Source organism: Arvicanthis niloticus, chromosome 6 (assembly GCF_011762505.2).
Source record: "Arvicanthis niloticus isolate mArvNil1 chromosome 6, mArvNil1.pat.X, whole genome shotgun sequence".
Lineage (NCBI taxonomy): Eukaryota > Metazoa > Chordata > Mammalia > Rodentia > Muridae > Arvicanthis > Arvicanthis niloticus.
Window position 1 is genome coordinate 87,023,192 of NC_047663.1, and position 23,871 is coordinate 87,047,062.

Here is a 23,871-nt window from a genome sequence, read left to right on the forward strand (position 1 = left end):
AGCTCCGTCCCCAGCCTGTGTCTTCCTTTCCCGCTACAAGCTTCTCAGTATGATTCAAGCTCAAACTGGATGAGAAAAGATTTCAAATATAAAGGTAAAAACTGGCACCCTGCTCGCTCTCATGGTTTGTGACACTTGGTTCTTTAAAATTGTTGGGTTTCAGCTATCTGCTGAAAATTTCAAGTCATCTTGGGTGGCCCCAAACAAGGAGAGCAAACGGAATTGTGGGAGTCATGCCACTGTAGTTTCAAGACCCCCTATTGGTCTGTCTCTTTCTCCTCCCCTCCCTTCTAGCTCCTGTCTCTTCTCCTTATTTCTCCCCATCTCCTCTCTTCCTCCCTCTACTCTCTTCCCACTCCCCACCCCCAACCCCTGATGCTACGGACTTCACCATGGAATGCCAGCCCAAACCCTATAACCGCTTCTGATTTCCCTGCAGTCTGAGTTCAATGGCTTCACCGGGATCCCGTCCTCTGTGCATTCGGTAGGGCCTGTGTTCCTCTCTTTGCACTTGTAGCCCTGAAGACCTGACAAAAGCTTAGCTCTGTTGCTTCTTCTAGGCTTGGGAACCCAGGCAGGGTGAACCACCCAATCCCCTCATGGGGACCCCATCCCCACTTGGATCCTGGCCAGGCAGCCCTTCCCCATTGTGTGATCTGCATACGCCAGCCATCGAGTAGAATTTCCCACTCACCCAGCTTTACTTTCTTCTCTTCCTTCTTTCTTGCTTCTTTTTTGTTGTTGTTTTTAGTTTTGTGAAACAGAATTTCTCTGTAGCCCTGGCTGTCCTGAAACTCTCTCTGTAGACCAGGCTGGTCTGGAACTCAGAGATCCGTCTGCCTCTGCCTGCCTAGTGCTGGGATTAAAAGTGTGTGCCACCACTACCCTTCTTTTCTTCTTCTTTTTCAATGTTAATTTTATCATTTATGCTGGGTGGTGGTGGCGCACGCCTTTAATCCCAGCACTTGGGAGGCAGAGGCAGGCGGATCTCTGAGTTTGAGGCCAGCCTGGTCTACAGAGTGAGTTCCAGGACAGCCAGAGCTACACAGAGAATCCCTGTCTCGAAAAACCAAAAAAAAAAAAAAAAAAAAAAATTTTATCATTTATGTATGTTTATATGTACACCTGTGTGAGCACCCACAGGGGCCAGAACTGGAGCTATAGTAGGCAGTTGTGAGCAGCTTGATGTGGGCGCTGGGAACCAAACTCAGGTCCTCTGAAAGAGCGGCAACTGCCGTCTCTCCAGCCTCTTAACTAGGCTCTATGGTTGTCCTCAGTGCTAGGACTGGTCCGAATGACCTTTTCTGCCACCGTTGGGCATAGAAGCTCTGTTTTGATGGTGGTTAGATGCCCTTGTTCGCCAGACCTAATAGATACCTCGGGTACCACAGAGCTATGTTTCCTCTGAATGCAGCATCTAAGACTCTGCTAAACAGCCTTGCAGGTAGGTCTTCCTTTCCTTCTAAACTCTCAGTGTACAATGACTCCTGTACAATGCCTGTACAATGTACAATGCCTGTACAAAGCCCTGTACAATGACTCCTCAGTCCTTCTCAGCCTCTTCCCCACTCTGCAGCTCTTAGAGGAGGGTTATCTTGGCTTGGCATTCTTGTTTGGCCCAACCTCTCTCTAGCCTTATGCTGATAAACCAGCCAGCCTTAGTGCATGTCGTTCTGGAATAGACCTGTTTGCCCTAGAGGACAGGGTGGCTCTCCTAGGGGGTGTTCCATGATTCTCCCAGGCAGCAGTCAGTCTGAACCAATGCTGTTTTCCCAAGTCTCTGTCTCCATTAGGGTGCGCATGCTGAAGACAGCATCCGGGAATCGCTCATTCCCCTGCCGGTTGCTTTGAGAGGGGTCAATTAACATAGGATGATTTCATTTCCCAAGTTATCCACATTTCCTAATGCCTTGGGGGGCTCGCCAGTCTCCTGAATTCTTGGAAACTCACTTTTCTAGCTCTTAATGGCAAGCATGCCAGCCCTCTGCTCATTTACATCCCCCAGACAATAAGCAATCAACAATCGATGCTGTGTCCACACCAACAGCCTGAGTCCAGAGGCCATGCAGCACCACGGTTGTGGCCTGCCCTCTGCTGGTCACAAGATTTCCAGGGCAGCAGCAGCTCGATGCTAAGCAGACTGCGTTTTTTTTGTTGTTTTTGTTTTGTTTTGTGTACTGTGAAGTCCTTTGGTATTCCACAATGAATTTAAAGTCCTTCTCGAAGTAATAGTTTGAAATGTGTGATAGTGAGGTTATTATGTTGACTACAAATGAAACTGATCCTCAGGATAAGTAGGTATCAATGACTTAGAAAAACTGTAGCTACACAGTTGTCTGTAACAGGACACATATGCACAGACACAGCAAACTGGACCTAGCAATGCAAGTTGAGTCACTACAATTTAAAACTGAGGAGAAAACCCGTGCAGTGTGGGATGCCCGTGGTTTCTCCGGGTAACAGTTGGAGCCCCACTGACATCTTCCAGGGTAAGAACACAAGCAGTATTTTGAGAGGCACAGGCAGACAAATGGAAACTCTATTTCTATTTCTCCCCCTAGATCAGAGACAGAGCCCAGACCCTTGCACATGCACTCGACCATCAAGTTAAGTCTGTCCTGAAAAATTCCTTTAAAATACAGCATTGATGGCAAGCAGTGCCAGCTGGAGAGAGGTGTGGTGGCATCATCAGAGGGAGAAACTCTAAGGGTGAGTTCCACAGGTGTCCCTCAGCAGTGTCCTGAGATTAGCATGATGATAGCTCTGTCCCCAAATCTACTTTCTTATCAGAGTTATGGAAAAAATTCAGTCCATTACCATAAGAAATCTGGGGTTGTTTGTTAACCAATGTTCATCTTTAAATCAGAATGATATTGAATGGCCAGAGAGAATATGGCCTCTTTCCTCTGACCTGGTCTGACCTGCTGCCTGATGGAGGAGGCTCCTACAAACTCAGAGGATAAATACTTCCTTGCTGAGCAAACATGGGAAGCACACCTGTTTTCCCTTTCCAACCAGAAAGAACGACAGTGCATGCAAATCACCTTGTTATTTTATTAGAAGCATATTTACAATTTTTTGTTTGCAGAGAACAGTTTACAAAAATTATACACAGTGCTTGGAAATGATGTACACATTACTTTTATCCTTCATGAAGGGGAATATAAGTTAGTTATATTTACTGCGCTAAAAACATTTCTGCCTGTCCCTGTACAGAAAATGTTAGCGCAGGGCACGAGGAATACTGCGTGGGCCTTCATCAGTGGCAGGCATTGCACTTATGCTAAAGGATGAGGCTGGAAGACTAGGCTAGACCCCGCTCCAAAAGGCACAGCAGAGCTACCAGGGCTCAGGTGGTCGCAACAAAGGCCTGGAACAGTCTGATGTCAGGGAGTGGTCAAAGACTGTTACCTGACCCACAAAACTGGCATTTTGCCTAATAGCTACTGTCAAGTTCCCCGAATGCAACCAAGCAGAGACTGTAAACCGTGACAGAGCCCTGCCTGGCCACCTGCAGGCATGGCCTTGCCCACTTGCCATCTCTGAGTCCTACCCCTGCACTCTGACGATTTGTGTTTCCCAGCCCCCATGCACCAGAAAGAAAGATGTCAACCGTTCCTCAAGACTCCTTGGTATGAGGCCTGAAAGCAAGCTGACCGCTTGCTACCCTGAGAACTAGCGCCTGCCTTCCTGGGGCTCGTGAACTTCTTTACTGCACACAAAATCTGAGAGTTCCAAGATCTGTTTTCCTATTTTTTTTTTTTTCTAGCCCACCTCCCTCCCAAGCACCCGGCTTTCATCTGAGGAAACTTTCTAGAAAGTTGCCTCCGCATAGGGCAGTGATGGAGAAATACTGCTGAGGTCTCAGCCACTTGCCAGACTCAACTGCCTGGGTCCCCCACCCTCCCACCCCATCCCATCATCAACCCTGGGAAGGGGCTTCTTAAAGAGAGGGTATATGAGGCGGCCAGTCATTTACCTGTATTTTAACTGAGCACTTAGGCATCAGAGTCAAGAGAAACTTGATCAGTGAATGCGGTCTGAGTGAATCAGCTGCTTTTCTGGGCCTGGTAGCCTATGGGACTCTGCATCTTGGGGGGCTACCTGAGCAACCCGAATGCCCAGGCATGGAGGCTCGGCATTTTCCTGAGCTCAGCGTGTTCCTGAGGGTGGGAAGCATCTCTTCCTGAACAGAGAAGTCCAAAGCTTACTTCAGATGTACAGTGGGACTCCAGTACAGGACTAGGCAAAGATCAGGAGCCTTCCCGGGTGCCTGCAGACAAGCAGGCAACGTGAGATTGGCACATGCCAGGCAGCAGAAGTCAAGTGTGGAGGGGAGTGTACCCCTGAACACAGGATTCTGTGTGCAGCCAAATGAGTTGCAGGCTGGCAGGACAGCCTGTGCCTTCTCTGGGCTCTGGTGCCAGTACTCAGCATGCCCCCACCAGCTGCTCCACCTGACATGCTCGGTGGCCCGGGGTCAGGCTCAGGAGGCAGCAAGCAGGTTCCAATGCATCTGGTCCTAGAAGACCATGACAGAGGCAGCCTGGGTGGTGGTGGTGGGGGGCCAAGATGTGTTTGCATTGTGTGTGTGTGTGTAAGAGAGAGAGAGAGAGAGAGAGAGAGAGAGAGAGAGAGAGAGAGAGAGAGAGAATAAGATGGGATAAAATGTCAGAATCCAGCAGAATGAACATTTCTGGCCTCCCCTTCCCCATTCCCTACCCCCACATACACAGCATCTCATCAAGCACAAAGTCAGCTGTGTGAAGCAGGGGAACAGGGACACCCGAGAGCTGGTTGCTGAGAACCAAAATGGCTCTTAGGGATGTTTTCCGACACTGTGAGGAATTACAGAAGAAAAATAAAACAAAACCCACAAGGATCACAACAAGGATGAGTTCGTGGTGATGTCATCGGTAGCGCTTGTGCCCACAGACAGTAGAGCTGGTGGTGTTTTGACAAACAGGAGGGGTACACCTGTCCCACCTGGCCCCTGACCTCAAAAGCCCAAATCACTTCCAGGTGATGGGAATCTGAGTCTTGAGGAGGTCAACCGTCAGAAGCACCAGGGTGGCACTGTGGACAACTGGACTGCTGCAGGGGGATGGGTAATTTGAGCTGGCACAGAAGCAAGAGGAAGAGGTCCTGAGTCACATGTTCATAGAGGCTTAGAGGCCTCAGTGGCCACGCTGCCCACCACAGCCCAGGGATGTGGGTGTTAGGAAGCATCTCCAGAGCTGTAGGGGAAGAACTTGCTGGCTCTGTTGGGTGTGGTGGGTCTGGGCTCTGCCTCCTCACTTAATTTGAAGAACATTTCCTGTTCCCGTTTCTTCTGGTTCAAATCCTCTTCCAGGGCCTGGGGAAGAGAGAACAGATGGTATTCAGTGGGATGCCAAAGATTCCAATCACAGAATAGCACGTCCTGCTCTGGACAGCTCCCACCCAGGCATCAGGGACTGGGTGGAAGGTCCCTGAGGTAAGCACCCCCTCCACATGCCACATGCCTTACTGAACCGCTCACTGGCCCAGGGCAAATCCTGAGGAAACACTTGTTAAGGGGCACAAGCAGGACTCCTGAGATGGGAAAAGAGTGGATGAATAAAGAGAAACCAGAGGGGAGATCTATCAGCAAGAAAGTCAGAGGTGGCAGAGTGACAACATGCTCACCCCCTGTCAAGACATTCACTGCCTGCTGGGAGGATGTGTGCCTGTCCCTCTGAGGGTCTGATCCTAAGATACCCGGGGGATGAGCTCCTCAGGTAATGGAGGATGCTTTCCACAGGAGCTTCCCTTGGCCATGTGCTCGTTTATCCAGATAAACTCGATCCTACCAGAAAGGCTTCCCAAGGGCACTCAGACTGGAGCACCAGCTCAAAAAGGAAGTTGAAGAGACAGGAGAGCATGGGCCCTCAGACAAGATCAGACACCCTGCAGGAGGGGAAACCGGATTTGGGTTTATGTAAAATCTCCACTTAAAGGCTGGCAATTAAACAAACAAAACCTGGCTGAGTGGTGGTGGCAGAAGCATGCACCTTTGCTTTAGACACAGAGACAGATAGATTTCTGAGTTCAAGGCCAGCCTGGTCTACAGAGGAAGTCCCAGGGCAGCCAGGGCTACACAGAGAAACCCTGTCTCAAAAAAAAAAAAAAAAAAAAAAAAAAAACCAAAAAACAAAACAAAAAAACCAACCAAAAACCAGGAAAATTACTATACTGGCTCAGTGATCATCTAGGGATCCAGTGTGTGAGCCCTCAGGGGTCCAGGGTGTGAGCCTCCAGGAGTCCAGTGTGTGAGCACCCAGAAGTCCAGTGTGTGAGCACCCAGGGATCCAGTGTGTGAGCCCTCAGAAGTCCTGTGTGTGAGCCCCCAGGAGTCCAGTGTGTGACTCCCTGGGGTCTAGTATGTGAGCCTCCAAGAGTCCAGTGTGTGAGCATCCAGGAGTGCTATGTGTGAGGCCCTAGGAGTCCAGTGTGTGAGCCCCCAGGAGTCCAGTGTGTGAGCCCCCAGGAGTCCAGTGTGTGAGCTCCCAGTGGTCTAGTGTGTAAGCCTCCAGCAGTCTAGTGTGTGAGCCCCCAGGGGTCCAGTGTGTAAGCTCCTTGGGTCCAGTGTGTGACCCTGCTGGAGGTGCCACTCACAGTTCTGCTGCTGTTTAGACAGAATGGTTTATTACATCACCCAATTTCAAAGCTAGGAAGAGCTGAGCATCCCCAGTCTGAAAGTTCAAGATGTCTCAAAATCTGAACTCCAAAGTGCTACTTCGATATCATAGTGAGAGACACCATTTCTGACCTCACAGGTCAAGTGGCAATCAAAAGGTGAGTATGTCGAAAATACCTTCTGGCTATGTGTAAGCACCTGGGAGACACAAACAAGTTTGTCTAGACTTGGGTGTTGGGAGCGTGACATGCCAGCTGAGGCTTGCATGCGCGGCCTGGTGGAAGGCATAGCTGGTGAAGCTAGGGTCATGGGGGAGGGGACCTGAGAGTTAATGACAGCCTTGCTTCCTGCTCTCTGCCTCTATGTGAGCAGCACATCAAACATCAGTGTAGCCAAAACAAACCTCTGATGTTCTACTACAAGAGAAGGAACTAACTCGGCCTTATTCTGAGACATCTCATTATACGTAGACAAATAACCCAAACGTGGAGAAGGATCGGAAACCCAAAATACTCTGGTCCTCTGTGTCTGCTGAGGGGACGCTCAGTGTGTAGCGCTGAGTGGGCCCGAAGCTTGTGACTCAAGCCCTGCTGTCCCTTACCCATCACAGGCAGCAGCCTGTTACCTGCTATGTACCAGATAGTAAACTTTAACATTTTTCTTTGAGAATGTTATACATGGGTACTAACTATATTTACCTCATTTCTTCTATCTCCCCCAAGGGTCCTCTGAAACCTATGACTTCTTCAGTTATCCTTGAGATACACACACGCTATTCATCTGTATATGAACACCACCCACTGAGTCTGTTCACTGCTGCTCACGTGTGTGCATGTTACAGATGACCGCTGGGGTCAGACAGCTTCTCAGGGGGCTCATCCCAGGAGGAGAGGAATTCTTCTCTCAGCAGCCATCTTATTACCTCTCACTCTTCATCTAGTGTGAGGCCGTGGGGGAGCTCTCTCCCACCCGTGTTGGACAATCAGTGATGCTGTCACTGTGCTGGCCTTGTTTATGTGATAGTGTCGAGAGATCTCATGGGGTGGCTTCCCTGTCCTACAGGGAAGACGCTATGCTTTGCAGGCCAGAGTTTCTACAGCAATATGCAACTGCTGTTCCAAAGCAGCATCAGCCATGGTGGAGGCAAATGAATGAGTTTCTTTCTAAACAAACTTATTAACAAATGGGTAATGGGTTCCAGGACAGCCAGGGCTATACAGAGAAACCCTGTCTCGAAAAAAACAAAACAAAACAAAACAAACAAAAAAACAAAAAACAAAAAAAACAAAAAAAATGGGTAATGGGCAGACTTAGCCAGCTGGCAGCAATGTGCTAACAGTAGCTTATGGTAGATAGTATTTCTGCATTTTACAGTCTAACAAGGCAAGGTGAGGCAGGCCAGGAAGAGAGAGAGCAGACTACACTGAAGCCCCACTCTGTCCTCACAGGGATGCCAGCAAAATCAGGAAGTCTGCACTTATTTAAAAGGAAGCCGTCTGAGTTCTAAAAATACTCCACAGGACATGATATAAGAGAGAGACAGAGCTCAAGGCTGCTGAGATTAAGGCAAGAGCACAAAGGACCGTCACCTCTGGGCCCTTCTGCCAGCAGCAACTCAGACAGCTGTGAAGCATCCTGCCCCAAGGCAGTCCCACTGGCAGGGTGCAGGGCCGGCTCTCCAAACACTAGCCTGTGTTGCTCCCAGGAGCCTGAGGAAACCATCGAAGGTCACAGGAAGCTGCCAGGAGAGACGACTGCGACTGCTCATTTTCCAGACCCTTAGGATGTGAGCAGGAAACAGCTGCCCAGAGCCAGACAGGCAGGTGCGTGTTCACTCTCTGAGGCCAGAGCCAGCTGGAACAATGTGTACCTGTGGGCTTAGTGTCAGAAATCCCAGCAGGGCACTGCCTGTCTCCTGTCTGGGTACAGTGGCTTAAAAAAAAAAAACCTCAGGATATCAGGCCACGTGGGCACAAGGTCATGGGTCACAAAGTCAAGGGTAACAAGGGTAACTCTCTCCTCAGAGTCTAAGAATGACTAAGCTGAGCCAGGAGGGGTGGAGCATGCCTTTAGTTCTAGCACTCAGGAGGCAGAGGCATGGGAATTTTTGAGTTCCTGGCCAGCCTGATCTATGGAGGTAGTGCCGTAACAGCCAGGGCTACACAGAGAAATCTGTCTCGAAAAAACCAAAACAAAATGCTGTGGGTTGATAACTCTTTAGACGACTCTATAATCTTATCACAGCAGGACCATGCTGAGGCCCGTGATGTTCAGTGCATCAGTTACCTTCTCACTGCTGCAACTGAATACCCAGAGAAAAGCAGCTAAGAGCGGAAGGTTCTGTTTTGGCTCACAGTTTGAGGGGGCAGCCCATCCTGAGAAGGCAAGGTGCTGAGAGCACGCAGCACCTGGTCACAGCGCCTCTGCAGTGAGGATTCTGTAAAAACCTCCATGATCCAGGAAGGGTTCCTTCCTCAGAGCCACAGCCAAGAGCCCAGCCCTGACTCTGGCCTTGTGAGACCCTGGAGATGCCCTGCAGAGACCCCCAACTTTTGAATCCTATCCTTACAGCTTTTGATAAAGAGTATGGCTTACAATGCTGAGTGTATGGCTGTTTGTTTGCCTTGGTGTTGAGGCAGACCCCAGAGCATCAGACATGCTGGGCAGGTACCCTGTCTCTGAGTTCCACCCCAGACCATGCACAGTGATTTACACATTAGGAAACCAATTCAGAAAGTGAAGTGGCTGGCACTGGCCTTTGACCTCACAGAGTGACTTCCTGCCAGCCTGCGGTCCTCTGCCCCAGGTGCACATGGACCAATGCAGACGTGCCCTGCTATCTCAGGGGTTCAGAGAGCTGCCAGTGTTCAGCACAACAAAGACAGATGGGTCCTGTCTTTCAGGAAGAGACCAATTTAGGGCTGCCGTGAGGCAAGAGTTTAAAAACAGGGCTTCGGATGTCACAGGCAGGTACCCACGAGCCCACTGCAGTACCTTTTTGCGTGGCCGAAGCTTGTCTCGCCATTCCTTCAGGCTCTGGTTATGGCTCTCATCCAGGGCCTTCAGCTTCTGGGTTTCGTGCTCTACCAACAGATGACACTTTTCATTCTGTAATAGGCAGAATAGGGGTGAGGAGGCGGAAGGCTGGGGAAACAGACCCACAGCATCCTTGAGGGCACTGCCACCATGGGCTCATATGCCTTGGCCGTTATCCACAACTCTGCATGCGGTTAACACACTTGCACCAAGCAGTGCCTGGACGACTATTCCAGAATGGTAACCGTGTTGTGCATGTTTGAGCAAGCATGCCATGGTGGAGGCCAGGTGTGTGGACTCAGTTCTCTCTGTTTCCCTTCGCATGGGTTCTGGGGATCACACTTGTTGGGCCTGTGTGCACACTGGGTAAGAAGTCACTGGGCATCCCGCCTGCCCTTCTGTGTGCTTCTGACATTGTCTGGCTTTTAAAAATGTTTTGGGATGGTGAGAGGGCCCGATGGGCAAAGCCTGACAACCTGAGTTCAATCCCCAGAACCCACTGTGAAAGGACCACAGAACTGGCTTCCAAAAGTTGTCCTCCGAACCGCAGGCGTGCGCCGGGGTGTGCACCAGCCCAAACTCACACACATGCACAAACATCCCATAAATAAATCAATAAGTTGCAGCCTGTAACCCCTGGTCCCGCACTATCCTCCTACTGACACTTTTCAAGCGGCAGGACCACAGGTGTGTTGCTCTGCCTCCAGCAACAATAGTTCTCTATGGCAGCCCAAGCTGACTAAATCTCTGTGTATAGTTACTTACGAATGTATAATTATACAAAGGTATATTATATATACACGTATAATTGTGCATCGCGTCTAATTACATATCACATGACACATGTAACTTATAGGTAATATCTCTTGCCTCATGTCATTTCCTCAGGAGACGTTCCTCGTGAGGAACGAGGCTGAGGGATCTCCCCATCTCTGCTACATGCTCTGAGGTAAGTCCTTAGCCTTCTAAATTTTACCTGAGGTCTATGCGGTAGGCAGGAGTGAGGTCCCTATTAGCTCCCTGCAGGGACTGAGCCCTGCTACAGGAACTTCTAAGGCAAGGACAAGGCCTTTATCTGCAAAAAAAAAAAAAAAAAAACAAAAAAACAAAAAAACAAACAAACAACAAAAAAAACGCCCTACAGGCTGGGGAAGGAGAGCCCCTCAGAGGGGTTTTATTTTGGGCCTTAGGTTAGAAGCTTCTTGGAGTTTATAAATCTATCTAGTCATGAATACTCAGATTACTGTGTCCTGTGACCAACTGTGTACCACTCAGTGGATCTCTCAGACAACAGTCACATAATGATAACATGAGAATGCTTGGCTAAAACCCACATGGACGAGTCCCTGTCTGGCAGCCTCCGGTGCTGGCCATCCTTTGCAAGTCTCTCTATCTATCACAACCCAAAGCACCCTCCTGAAGTTACAGAGGCTGGAGTTGGCACCACCTGTCAAGTGCAATTCCTCGCTCCACCACAAAGGGGTGCCAGGCAGCAGTTCCTGGAACTGGGCCCTCAGGTGCTCGGCTACTTGAGTCCAGGTGGGGGCACTAGCACTCTCAGGTTCTGATGGACAAACACCTCCTGCTTGTTCATATCCCTAATGCATGGGGCCAAACTGAGGGCCACTCAGCTCCACCACCCTCTTCACAAATCCACATACCAGTCTTGCCCAACAGGAGACATCACCTCCACCCTACGGCTACTTCAGAGAAAAAAAAAAGTAAGGCTAGGAGGGCCGTCCCACTTGCCCAAGGGAACAGCCTGAGAGTAGCATGGCAGGCTGGCATCAGCTCGCCTGGGCTTGATCAACTCAGATCAACCCTACTGGGGAGCCTTTGGCCTCTGAGCACTGACTGCCTTGGGGAAACTGAGGCACGGGGCTGAGTACCTGCAGCTGCTGCAGCTCGTTCATGTTGCTCTCGCACTGTGCCACCATGTCTCGCATCTGGTTCTCGTGTTTCTGCTGCTGCTGCAGCCTCTCGGCCTTCTGCCTCTTCTCCTCCTGCTGGGAGAACTGCAGAAAGAGGATGCTAATGGCTGGCCCAGGGTGGTGGTGGTGGTGGGGGTGAGTGGAGACTTTGCCTAGCTCAGCCTGTGAGCCAGCAAGGCCCATCTCAGGACTGGGTGGTGATGCTCTGAGCCCAACCCAGCTCAGGTTATGCTCTCACTACTGAAACTTGTCCTGAGTGGAGACCCAGCCTCTGATCTCACACCGGTGTCACCCTGCTGTGTCACCTGATAGGGCAAGATGACATGTGCCAGGAGAGAAATCACAGAGGCCTATGTCACACAGGAGTGTCGTGGTGGACAAGAACACACAATGTCATGCATGTAAAAGCATGGTGTCATGAAAGGAACCAGTGCATGACAAACTCTATTGAACAAGGATCTGTCCATCAAGGGAAGTTTCTCCTGGGCTATTGAAACTTCCAGGCCACGACTGACTTATACTCTGGGCTCTAACTAATATCTGATGTACCAAGCTCCCCCAACACTCACTGCTCACAATCTACCAGACGCAGCCCCCACCTGCTTGATCTTCTCGCGCTGCTCAGAGGCACTGCCCGCACCATTGATGTGCAGGCTCTTCTTGTACATGGCCATGCGCGTCTTGCCTTCGCTCCTCTGGATCTTGGGTAGCCGCGCCTTCTCCTGCTGCTGTCTGACCTTCAGCTGCTCCATCATGCGCTGGTTGTAGCGCTGCATCTGTTCCCGTTCCTGGAGGGACACGGAGCAGAGGTGAGGGGAGCTCTAGGCAGGGAGGATGCCAGCACGGAAAAGCTGTTAGCTCACTTCTACGGTTCAACGACATTTGTTCTTTCAGTTTTTCCTTTTCACATTTATTTACTTATTTTATTGGGGTGGGGGTGGGGTCAAGCATGAGTATGACACTCAGAAGACACATCGCGGGAATCGGTTCTCTTCTTGTGCTATGAGGGCTCTGGGAATTGAACTCAGGTCATCAGGCTTGGTGGCAAGCTCCCTTATCCACCAAGTCATTTCTGCAGCGATGTTTTTTGTTCTTTTAATATTACAGTGTCTCTGACTTTTTTTTTTTTTTTTTTTTTTTTGGTTTTTCAAGACAGGGTTTCTCTGCGTAACCCTGGCTGTCCTGGAACTCACTCTGTACTGTAGACCAGGCTGGCCTCGAACTCAGAAATCCGCCTGCCTCTGCCTCCCAAGTGCTGGGATTAAAGGCGTGTGCCACCACTGCCTGGCTGTCTCTGACTTCTGATGGTTGGACCCTCAGCTTTCTGACTTGGCAGTGGTGTGAAGACAATGTGGTTCAGGTGAGCCCTTACTTTGAATGTGGATCTTTTCCTGGGTGGACAAAATCTAGTACAGTCTTCTGGATGCTGGACAGTGGTAGTGAGCCACAGGTCTGGTTGGCCACATGCTCCTGAGAGGAAACACCCTTCGATGGGCTACAACAGACCTGTGTGACTAAGCTCGGGGCCCACTGGGTCTGTGCCTGAAGAGCATCTATAATATTACCTTCAAGTTAGGACAGTTCTGGGGAGAGAACCCCCAACAAGTCAAGAAGTATCATCTTCCCCCCCCCTTAGGGGGTGGGTAGAGCAGTTTCAAGTAGTCCAGGACTGTCTCTGAACTGAGAGCCAAGCCCTGAGGTGTCAGGGTGAGCAAGGGAGCTACCTGCCCCATCTTTATCCCTTACATAGTGTCCTTGGTTCCTGCCCCTCACACAGGGCACCTGGGGAAGGTCTTTGGGCCCTCACTGTGGCTGCAGTAGCCCTTCCTGGGTGCCGCCATCAAGCCGTCCTTCATCCCGCCAGGCCTCACCTTCTCGTGCTTACGCAGCAGGTCATGCCGCTGCAGGAAGTACTGGTCCTTAAGTTGCTGCTTCACGAGCTGATGTCTCTCCTGCAACTGGTGTTCCTCCATCTCCCACAGGGCTGCCTCACGGTCTGCGGAGGAGGACACGCCACCCACACGGTGAGGAGTGCACAAGGCAGGAGACAGAACAAGCCATCCACTCCCGGCCCCCAACTCCCCCAGGTCTCCACTGGGACTGAGAACCAGTCCGCTGGGCTCAGAGGAATGGGCACCTAGGCTACCTCAGTAGACCCCATTGGCTGAGCCATAGAAACCAATCTACATAACACTCCTTTTCGGATGGGCAACTGAGACCCAGGTGGAGATAACCAGGGTGAGCAAGTCCACAGGGAAGCAGGTCCTCAGCACACACTGAGTCTAACAGAGCCTTGACCTTAGGCTCTGCTGCCTTTCTGTTGCTTCTAAGCCATTTGGACTGTGGAACACACTTACAGTAGCACCACCAGATAAGATGCAGGGCATCTTTCCCAGTGTGGTTTCCTCATAGGATCATGTGATCATAGGATCACACATAAGGATCATGGGAGGGGCAGTCTTACAAGGAGAAGGAAGCTGGCAGATCAGGTATGAAAACTAGCATACAGTAGGGCAGGTGGTGGTCGCACAAGACGCCGTTTTTGCGCACAGTGGTAACTGGTGTCCCTGCCTCGCTCCTGACTTCTTGGGGCAGGGGGATGCTCCTAGTTCCACCACTCAGGGTGACTCTGGGCCCCACCTCGGAGGAGTTCCTGCTTCTTGCTAAGGCAATCGCGCTCCTTGTCACAGATCTCACGCCTGTTTTCCGCGGTGAGCTTCTTCATGGCCAGCTCCAGGTCCTCCTTCTGCTTGGCTACAAAGTCCCGGTCCTGTGGGAAGAGATGACGAGGCTTTACACGGGTGACTTGGAGACAGCTCTCTGTGAAGATGAGAACCTGTCTGCCTCTCTCCCAGCCTTGGTCTGTTTGTTTATTTTGTGTGTGTGTGAGTGTTGGCTGACATGTATGTATGTATGTATGTATGTATATGTATCACATGTGCCAGCAGAGGCCGGAAGAGGGCACTTATGTACTGATGAGGGAATTGGGGGAATTCATACATCTGTCACGGCACACATTCCTTCCTTTATGGTAAAACAGTAAAGACTCCAAAGACTCCATCTCTATTACTGTGTTGAGAAATGCACATTACTATTGGGTATGGGCACCCTTCTATGCTACTCAACATAAAAGCCTGTTTCTTCTACTAACCAACCTCACCCAGAGGAAAGAGCCAGGTTGTGAGGTACTCGGAAAAGGATGGAAGTCTGGAATCAGACCAAGGACTAGGCCTTGCCCCGCTGCCATCAACTCTGCAGCGTCACCTTTCTGAGCTACGATTTCCTCTGCAAATGGAAAACCAAAAAACTCCAACCCCAAGGTACCACGAGCACTGGACCAGATCATATGTCAAGCATCTGGTAAACGCGGGCTACGACTGCCTGCACCAGGGCTGATGAGGCAGCATGTGCAAGACCCTACAGTGAGGAAAACAGTATCATTCTAGCAAGGGGGTAGGGGGGTGGGGGAACTGGACTGAGGGCAAAGGTCAAGCTGGGCGGGGCCAATGGGCCAGGCAGCAGCAGGCACAGTGAGGAGCTGGCCCTCAGCTTATAGACATAATGAGAGCGACAGAGGGTTTGAAGGCCCAGAGCTGAGGGAAGAAAGGGTAACAGAGGCAGATTTGGATTTTATATCAACAGTACCTGCTGGCTCCGAGAGAAAGAAGTGAGGGAACAGGAAGGGAGACCAGCTGTGAAGCTGGGGGAGCTGTGGGGATGGGATCCTGCAACACTAACAGAAGTACGGGCACAAAGATTAGAGAAATATGGGTGGATGGAAATATGTGTGTGTGTGTGTGTGTGTGTGTGTAGTGTGTGCTTAGTATGCATGTATGTTGTATGTTATATGTCAGGGCAGGTGTGTTGTGTGTATATAGTGTGTTATATGAGGGGCATGTGTCATGTGTGTATTGTGTGTATGTCTGGTGTGGTGTATATCTGTAATGTGTGCTTAACATGCATGCATGCATGCATGCATGTATGTATGTGTGTTGTATGTTACATGTTGGGGCGTGTGTGTGTTGTATGTGGTAGGGAATGTGTTATGTGTGTTGTGTGTATGTCTGGCATGTGTATGTGGTGTATATCTGTAGTGTGTATTTAGCATGTATGTATATGTTACGTGTTGGGGTATGTGCATGTTTTGTGTAGGAGGGAATGTATTATGTGTTGTGTGTATGTCTGGCATGTGTGTGTGGTGTAAATCTGTAGTGTGTGTTTAGCATGCATGTATGTTGCATGTTATGTGTTGAGGCATGTATATTAATGTGTGTAGGAGGAAATGTGTTGTGTTTGGTGTATGTGTGTGTGTGTGTGTGTGTGTGTGTGTGTGTGTGTATGTACCATACGTCAGGAAGAGATGAAGGAGTGGAGGGAAAGAATGGGTCAGGAATAACAAAGGTCCTGGCCTGCCAACAGGACAGAGGCAAGCTCCTCCTCAGGACATTAGAGCCAAATCTGAGAGACCAAGACTTTGATGTCTTTTAGACACCAAGGCAGGCAGGTGACTGATCTGGGCTGACAGGAGATGTGACAGATAAACAATCTTGCAGTGAGGCAGGCAGGACTAGGGTGCAGGCTGCAGCAGCTAGACATGACAGGACCCACTCTGGGGGAGCAAGGACAATCAGAGAGGGTGATGATAGGGGCCAGTGAGTGATGGGCTAGATTGAGGCACTTAGAACAGGAGGCAGATATTCAAGCAGCAGGCCTGGGCAGGTAAGAGAAGGGGGCCAGCTGCCATTTGGGTTCTATCCACTGTGTGCTGGAGGCTGGAGACTTACCAGCAGCTGTTTTTTCTGAGAGTGTTCCTCCATCTTCTGCTTCATGCTCTCCTTCCGCTGCTGCCGGGGTAGTTTCTCAACCTCGTTCTTCACCTGCAGCAGACATGGCAGACGGAGGACAGCTTGCACCATGGCTCTTCCTTCTCTGGCTGCACTACAAGTCCTAGTCCTCTCAATGCATGAAATATCAGGTGCGCAGATATGCTGTCAATACCTAAGGTCTCTGGGGTCAGTATCGACTTCAGTCCCTAAGGTGTTTCTGCTTCTGCATGATCCCTGACCCTCTGCTGAGACGCTCTAGTCCCTAAGGTGCAGGTGAGTGGACTCCCTCCAGGGTCACAGGGGATCTAGGCTGATGCAGGACCCAGAGTATTCCACACTCCTGGCCACAGAGATTGGTTTGAGGTAGCACGTGACTCTTGCAGGGCCCATTGCTAAATTGCTGGGAGAAGCTGGTTTCTTTCCTGGGAGATATAAGTCTCCCTAGAATGGTGTCTGCCCAAGATGATACCCATGCAAGCAAGGAACAGCTCTTTTAAGCCTTTCCTACCATTGCACTACCCCGAGACCGGCACAGTGGAGTAACAGAAACGGCAGTGCAAACTTCCCAAGGAACCTTGTGTTTCTGGCCAGAGAATCAGGAAATGGGTCCTAGGCAGGCCAGACAGTATGGGTCAATGTCACAAGAAGAATATAAGAAAGCGGAAATCCTTGTTTCTAGGAACGAGCTTCCCAAAAGCCTCAGGGTCAGCTCTGCACCAAGCAACACTGGCTCTGGGAAACGAAGCCTCCACCCACAGAAGGCAAGTCCTGTTTTAAATGACCCTAACAGGGTTGTCTGTCTATGGAAACAAAAAGAAATGTACAGAGTCTCGAGACCTCTGTAGCTTCACCTTGGCATTACAGTACACATTCTAAACGGATACTGAATGACAAAGTGTGCACATTACATCACGTGCTGAGAGAAACCACCAGGCATAATACACAAATAGGCAAATATCTAAACCAAGTAAGGGGGTAAAGTGGAGTAGTGAAATAGTCAAGTTCTCCAAACGCTAGGCAAGAAACGGGAAAGTAGAGGAACAAGGACTAGAGGAACAATCTTTTAAATGCAAACAGCAGAAACACCCCAACTAAAACAACAGACCTGCAGGCTGCAGTTTGGAAAACAGTCCAACTATGTACAGTCAGTAAGAGACCAATGTTACTCAACAAGTCAGAAGAATTAAGAAAAAATGTTTTCCAAGATTTACTTTATTTTTTAATTATGTGAATTTGTGTATGTGTCTGTGTATATGGGAGTGTGTACATATATACCCTGTATAAACACGATATACATATACCCTATATATACAATACATTTTGTATATACAAGTGCTTCCTATACTTCTCTGTGCAGGTGCCTGAGAAGGGCAGATATGGGTTCTGAAAACCAACCTGGGGTCTTCTACAAAAACAGTGGGTATTTTCAACAGCTGAGTCATCTCTCCACCCCCACAAAATATATTCTATGTAAATACTACTTAAAGCAAAGATTGGGGCCGGAGAGATGGCTCAGTGGTTAAGAGTACTGACTGCTCTTCCAGAGGTCCTGAGTTCAATTCCCAGCAACCACATGGTGGCTCATAAAACAAACAAACAAACAAACAAACAACAACAACAACAAAAAAAACCACTCACAGGAAAAAAGAGAAGAAAAGTGAAGAAAACAAGGACCCCAGGTGTGCTTCACATGCCTTCAACCCCAGCACATGGGAGGCAGTAGCATAGTAGATATCTGGGTTTGAGGCCAGAACAGCTAGGGCTACACAGAGAGACCCTGTTTCAAAACAAAATAATAATAATAATAATAATAATAATAATAATAATAATAATAATGTGTTTATTGATGATATTAAAGATTATATTTAGGGCTTCTGCCAATGCAAGGCAAGCATTTCCCACTGGGACCTTCTTCCTTTTAGCTTCATTTGAGATAGGTTCTTACTAGGTTACCAAGGCTGCCTTCAGCCATCTAATGATCTGGGACATCGGGATTTATTATCATGCCTGGCAAAATATACTGTTTGTTTGTTTGTTATGCCTGAGACAGGATCTCACTGTATAGTCTCGGCTGTCTTGGAGCTCACTGTGAAGCTGGTCTCAAACTTACACATGCCCCAGACTCTGGGATTAAAGACACACCATCACACCCAATGAAAATATGCCAATTTTTGTTTGTTTTGTTTTTCTGAGACAGGGTTTCTCTGTGTGGCCCTAGCTGTCCTGGAACTTGCTCTGTAGACCAGGCTAATGTCAAACTCAGAGATCCTCCTGCCTCTGCTTCCAGAGTGTTGGGATTAAATGTGTGAGCCACCACTACCTATCCCAAATATGCCAATTTAATTTTATATAGCAAAATAACCTCAAAAATACAAAACCAAAACTATATAGCTGTAAAGAGAACTTGAGAGATCAAGGAGACTGCTCAGATGGGAGAGTACTTCCCCACGCAAGCCTGAAGATCTGTGTTTGATCCCTAGTAGCTACAGGAAAACCAAGGTACACTGATACAAGTTTGTAATCCTGGAAGGTGGCAGAGACAAGGGAATCTTTAGGGCCACTGGCCAGCCAGGCTAGCCACCCTAGTTGGTGAGTCCCAGGTCCCAGAGAGAGAGACCCAGTCTCAAAAAACAGAGATGGCCCCAAGGACCAACATTTAAAAGCTACCTCAGAACCATCTGCAAACACACATGTACCCACATATACATGGACACACATGAGCACCAGGCAAACTCACCCTTATAACTAAAGGCATTAACATACCTTTCTCAATACTGAAAAAAAAAAAGTTTGCAGGAGACATGAAGGACACTGTCAAGCTGACATTCATGCTACACTCCACCCAGTGCATGCATACACAGAACATTTACTAACAGTTCTGAATCAGAAAAAGGATCTTGAAGTTTTTAAAAATTCACAGGAAGTAGCCCATGGGTCAAAGAAGAAGTTGCAGAGTATACTGGAAAAGAATTTGAACCAGGCAGTGGTAGCACATGCCTTTAATCCCAGCACTCGGGAGAGATCTCTGTGAGTTCGAGGCCAGTCTGGTCTACAGAGTATGTTCCAGAACAGATAGACAAAAAACCTGTTTTGATAAACAAAAAACCAAACCAACCAACCAACCACCAGCAACAACAACTAAAACTAAGCCAGTAATAATTTTTAATGCAGCAGTCAGGCAGATCTCTGAGCTCAGAGCTAGCCTGGTCTACCTAGCCTGGTCTATGCTGGCCAGTTACTTAGTAAGATAGATCCTGTCTTTTTTTTTTTTTCCAAAAACCCTGGAATGGTTGGGCATGGTGGTACACACCTTTAACCCCAGCCCTTGAGAGGCAGAGGCAGGTGGGTCTCTGTGAGTTCGAATCCAGCCAGGTCTACAAATGGAGTCCAGGACAGCCTGGGCTATTACAAACCCTGTCTAAAAAAAAAAAAAAAAAAAAAAAACCAAAAAAAAAAAAAAAAAAACCCCTGTCTCAAACAAACAAACAAAAAACCAAAAAAACAGAATCAAATCAATGCTCTGGTGCTAACATCCAACTTAATGAGGAAATACTGACCGTGTTCCTTCGGAGACTGGGAACAAGGAAGAACTATTTCTATTTCTAGCCAACTTCTCGCTGGACCTGAGCCAGCACAATAAAGCCAATAAGAGGTACATGAACTGCAAAGAAGAAATGAAACTGTTTCTGTGTATACAGAAAACCACAAGGAATCTCAAAAAACAAAACAACAACAACAAAAACTAGAAAAAGGCAGGCTAGATACAAGACCAACCACCAATAGACAACCACCAACACAAACAGCAATATAGCTCCATCCTCTAGCAATTAGCTAAAATGGTACTTTAATTTTTTTTAATTTTATGTTTATGGGTGTTTTGCTTGCATGTATATCTATGCACCACGTATGTGCCTCGTGATAGCAAAGGCCAGAAGAGGAAATTGGGAGCCCCACCCCCCAGAACTGGAGTTACAGACGATTGTGAACTACCCCCTGGGTGCTGGGAACTGAACTAGGTCCTCTGAAAGTACAGTTAAGTACTCTTAACTGTTTAATCCCAGCACTTGGGAGGCAGAGGCAGGCGGATTTCTAAGTTCGAGGCCAACCTGGTCTACAGATGAGTTCCAGGACAGCCAGGGCTATACAGAGAAACCCTGTCTCGAAAAACAAAACAAAACAAAACAAAACAAAACAAATAAAAAAAAAAGTACCTTTAACTGCTGAGCCACCTTTCCAGTACCTTAAATTGATAATTTTAAAGTATCTTATAAAAGTACCCTCCCCAAAAGACATGTGTAATTCTAATAAAAGAAAGGACTTGTATAGTTAAAAATTAAAAATCACTACCAAAAGTTATCAAAGAAAATATACATATAGAAAATGCCTATCATTGGAGGCTCAGTGTTGTTCAGATGGCCATTCTACCCAAATTGACCCAAAGTCCTGGTAAGACTTCTCTATAGGATGGGCAAGGGGATAGCTACTATGATGTGTCTGAAAAGGCAGAGAGGTGGAACGGCCAATGACTCTGGACTCACACCACTTGATGCCAAGGTTTACCAGAGTCTGAGTTGACAGACACAGACAGATGGCGTATGACAAGCTGACCCTAAATGCACCACACCAGATCCGCTCATGCACAGTCGCCTCCTCTTCCACAAAAAACAAAAACAAAACAAAACAAAACAAAACCACAAAAAACCTTACAGAGGGAGATGGATCTTTCCAACACACAGTGCTGGGACAGGCATCCTACAGCAAATGCCAAGCCTGTCCACACCTTATCCTTACAGAAACTGAACTGTTCTTACAGGAAAAACAAAACAAAACATGGTAAACTTCTAAAAGACTGCACATCCCATATGCCTAAGGAAGAATTTCTTGGCTTCTTAAATAAACCATCAAAAGAATCACCCCTAAAGGAAACAATTGGATTTGCAAGACAAGCCATGGGCAGAGAATAAATATTTGCAAAATAACATCTCATAAAGAACCTGTGGTCCAAATATAAAGAAAACTGTCAGAATTCAGTAAAAATAAACCAATCTCCCAGCTAAATAAAGGAGCAAAAGATTTTTGGATAAATGCCTCACACAAGAGTGACATGCGGGCAGCAAGGGAGCAAATGAAGAGACTTGTGCAAACTCAAAGTCACAGTGAGACGCCATGTCACACCATTAGGGTAGATAAAGAAAAACAGTGAGGCTGACTGAGACCAAGGATTAGGGAAGACAAGCAAGTGGACCACTCACAGTTGCTCACTATGGAGACAGGCTGGATTCAGAGCATCTGTGTGATGTCATCGACACATGCTCACCATCTGACTTCCAAACCCCACAAGCTTAGTCTGTCTCACCCTGTCTTCCATTTCCTAGGTTTTTTTTTTTTTATCTTTTCATTTCTTAAAAGATTTATTTACTTATTTTATGTATATGAGCACGCTGTCGCTGACATACCAGAAGAAGGCATTGGATCCCATTACAGATGGTTGTAAGCCACCATGTGGTTGCTGGGAATTGAACTCAGGACCTCTGGAAAAGGAGCCAGTGCTCTTAACTGCTGAGCCATCTATCCAGGCCCCTCCTTGGTTTTTATAAAATGGTCTTGGGTTTTGCGGCTGAGTCTGGTCCCATGTTTTCTGGCCTCTCTGCTCTAGGTGCATCTCCTGTCTTCTGAGTTACTGACTCTGGGGACTTGAAAGTGAGGAGGTACTGTCCTATGCATTTACAGGACATCAGCAGCGAGATCAACAGATGGCCCCACTCCATCCCCAAGCTGTGACACCCTCCAAAATGTGTGCAGACACTGTCAATGTCCCAGAGAGCTGGCAACAGAAGATTTCTGGCTTAGAAACACAGATTTACATAAAATTCCTAAAGGAACAATTCATCTGTCTACTTTGGCCTCTGTATCAGGTGTGGTGTTCAGTTCCAGTTCAGTGGCTGTGACCGCGCTACCACACCACAGTTCTAGACTTAGAACTCTACCTTTACAAGCTGATTGCTCTGGTTTGGGGGACAGAACATTAAAAACATCAATCGAGCACAAGGTCTGAGTTTTCTGTCAAAGGCATGGAGGACACTAGAAACATCGTTATGAAGGCGGGAGGAGGCAGAAGAAGAATGAAGGCGGAGTCCTGTGGGGCCACTTGGCAAAGATGCAGGCCCAAGGACTCATGGGACCATTTACATGCCAGCACTGTTCTCTGGCAGGCATGGCAGCACTGGAGAACAAGCCCCACCAGACAGCAGATAAGCTGTACCCCAGGGCAGGGAGGTTACTGACTGTATTGGCACCCCATTTTCCCCAGAAAAACAATCTGGCTTTTAACTAAGAAATCCCCCAGGGTTCCTTGCAAGGATATGGTGTGCAGGGCTAGGGAACTCTGAACCATTTCATAAACTCTGCTTCAAGACAGGGACAGATTCAGAGAGACAAGTCATTACGTCACTTCATCAACATGCAAACTGAGTAAAACGCCTCAGGGGAAACCTAGTGAACCAACATTCCCCCTGCGCCCCCCAGAACACCCTGCTTCAGTTACACCAACCACTGGCACAGCAGCTGCAGTGCAGTAGACATTAGGGATGACCCAGAGGTGATTGAGGGCCTCAGGAAGGTGTGTGTTGGCTATATGCAGGCTACACCACCATATGCAAGGGGCAGCCTTGAACCTGTAGGAACCCCCAAGTGAGGAGGGGGAAGAGGAGGGGGAAGAGGAAGAGGAGGGGGAAGAAGAAGAGGAGGGGGAAGAGGAAGAGGAAGAAGAGGAGGAGCTGACAGAAGCCACCTAGAAAGGACCCGCCTGAGGGAAAGCCAACACAGGAAAGGGGCACCCAAAAGACAGAGAAAGGACTACACGTGTCACAGCTTTGTGGCTGGGCACAAGGGTCCCCAGTGTGGCTGCCCCAAGGACTTGGGGTAATGGACTTCATGCAGCCCCTCTGTTAAGAAGAGAGGCTGTGATGGCGAGTTTTATGTCAACCTGACATAAGCTAGAGTCATTGGGAAGCAGGAACCTGGACGGAGAAAATGTTCCCACCAGACTGGCCTGTGGACAAGCCTGGGAAGCATTTTCTTGATGGATGACGGACGTGGGGGGCCCAGATTACTGTGGTTGGTTCTACCCCTGGGCTGGTGGTCCTGGCTTCTATAAGTAAGAAGGCTGAGCAACCATGAGGAGCAAACCAGTAAACAGCACCCTCCGTGGCTTCTATGTCAACTCCTGCCTTCAGGTTCATCTCTCCCCCCACCCCACCCCCGGCCCCCATGATGGGCAGTGCAGTGCAACTGTAAGCTGAAATAAATCCTCTCCTTCCCAAACTGCTTCTGGTCATGGTGGTTTGCCAGGAATACTAAAACGGAGGCTAATCCTTAAAACAGAGAGGCCCCGCCCCCGCCCCGCCCCGCCCCACAGCCC

General features: G+C 48.6%; 1 protein-coding gene across 2 annotated transcripts in view; it reads right to left on the reverse strand.

The window, feature by feature from the left end:
• Window positions 1–3,034: 3,034 nt before the first annotated feature.
• Window positions 3,035–23,871, reverse strand: part of Stk10 (serine/threonine kinase 10) — a 92,405-nt gene continuing 71,568 nt past the window's right edge. For both annotated transcript variants that reach the window (XM_076937054.1, XM_034506484.2), the window contains exons 13-19: window positions 16,410–16,502; window positions 14,266–14,395; window positions 13,497–13,621; window positions 12,225–12,413; window positions 11,584–11,709; window positions 9,653–9,766; window positions 3,035–5,356 (exon numbers count right to left, since the gene is read on the reverse strand). In XM_076937054.1, coding sequence (XP_076793169.1) covers window positions 5,219–5,356; window positions 9,653–9,766; window positions 11,584–11,709; window positions 12,225–12,413; window positions 13,497–13,621; window positions 14,266–14,395; window positions 16,410–16,502 — 915 coding nt within the window. In that variant the 3' untranslated portion in view covers window positions 3,035–5,218. The remainder of the gene's footprint in view (window positions 5,357–9,652; window positions 9,767–11,583; window positions 11,710–12,224; window positions 12,414–13,496; window positions 13,622–14,265; window positions 14,396–16,409; window positions 16,503–23,871) is intronic.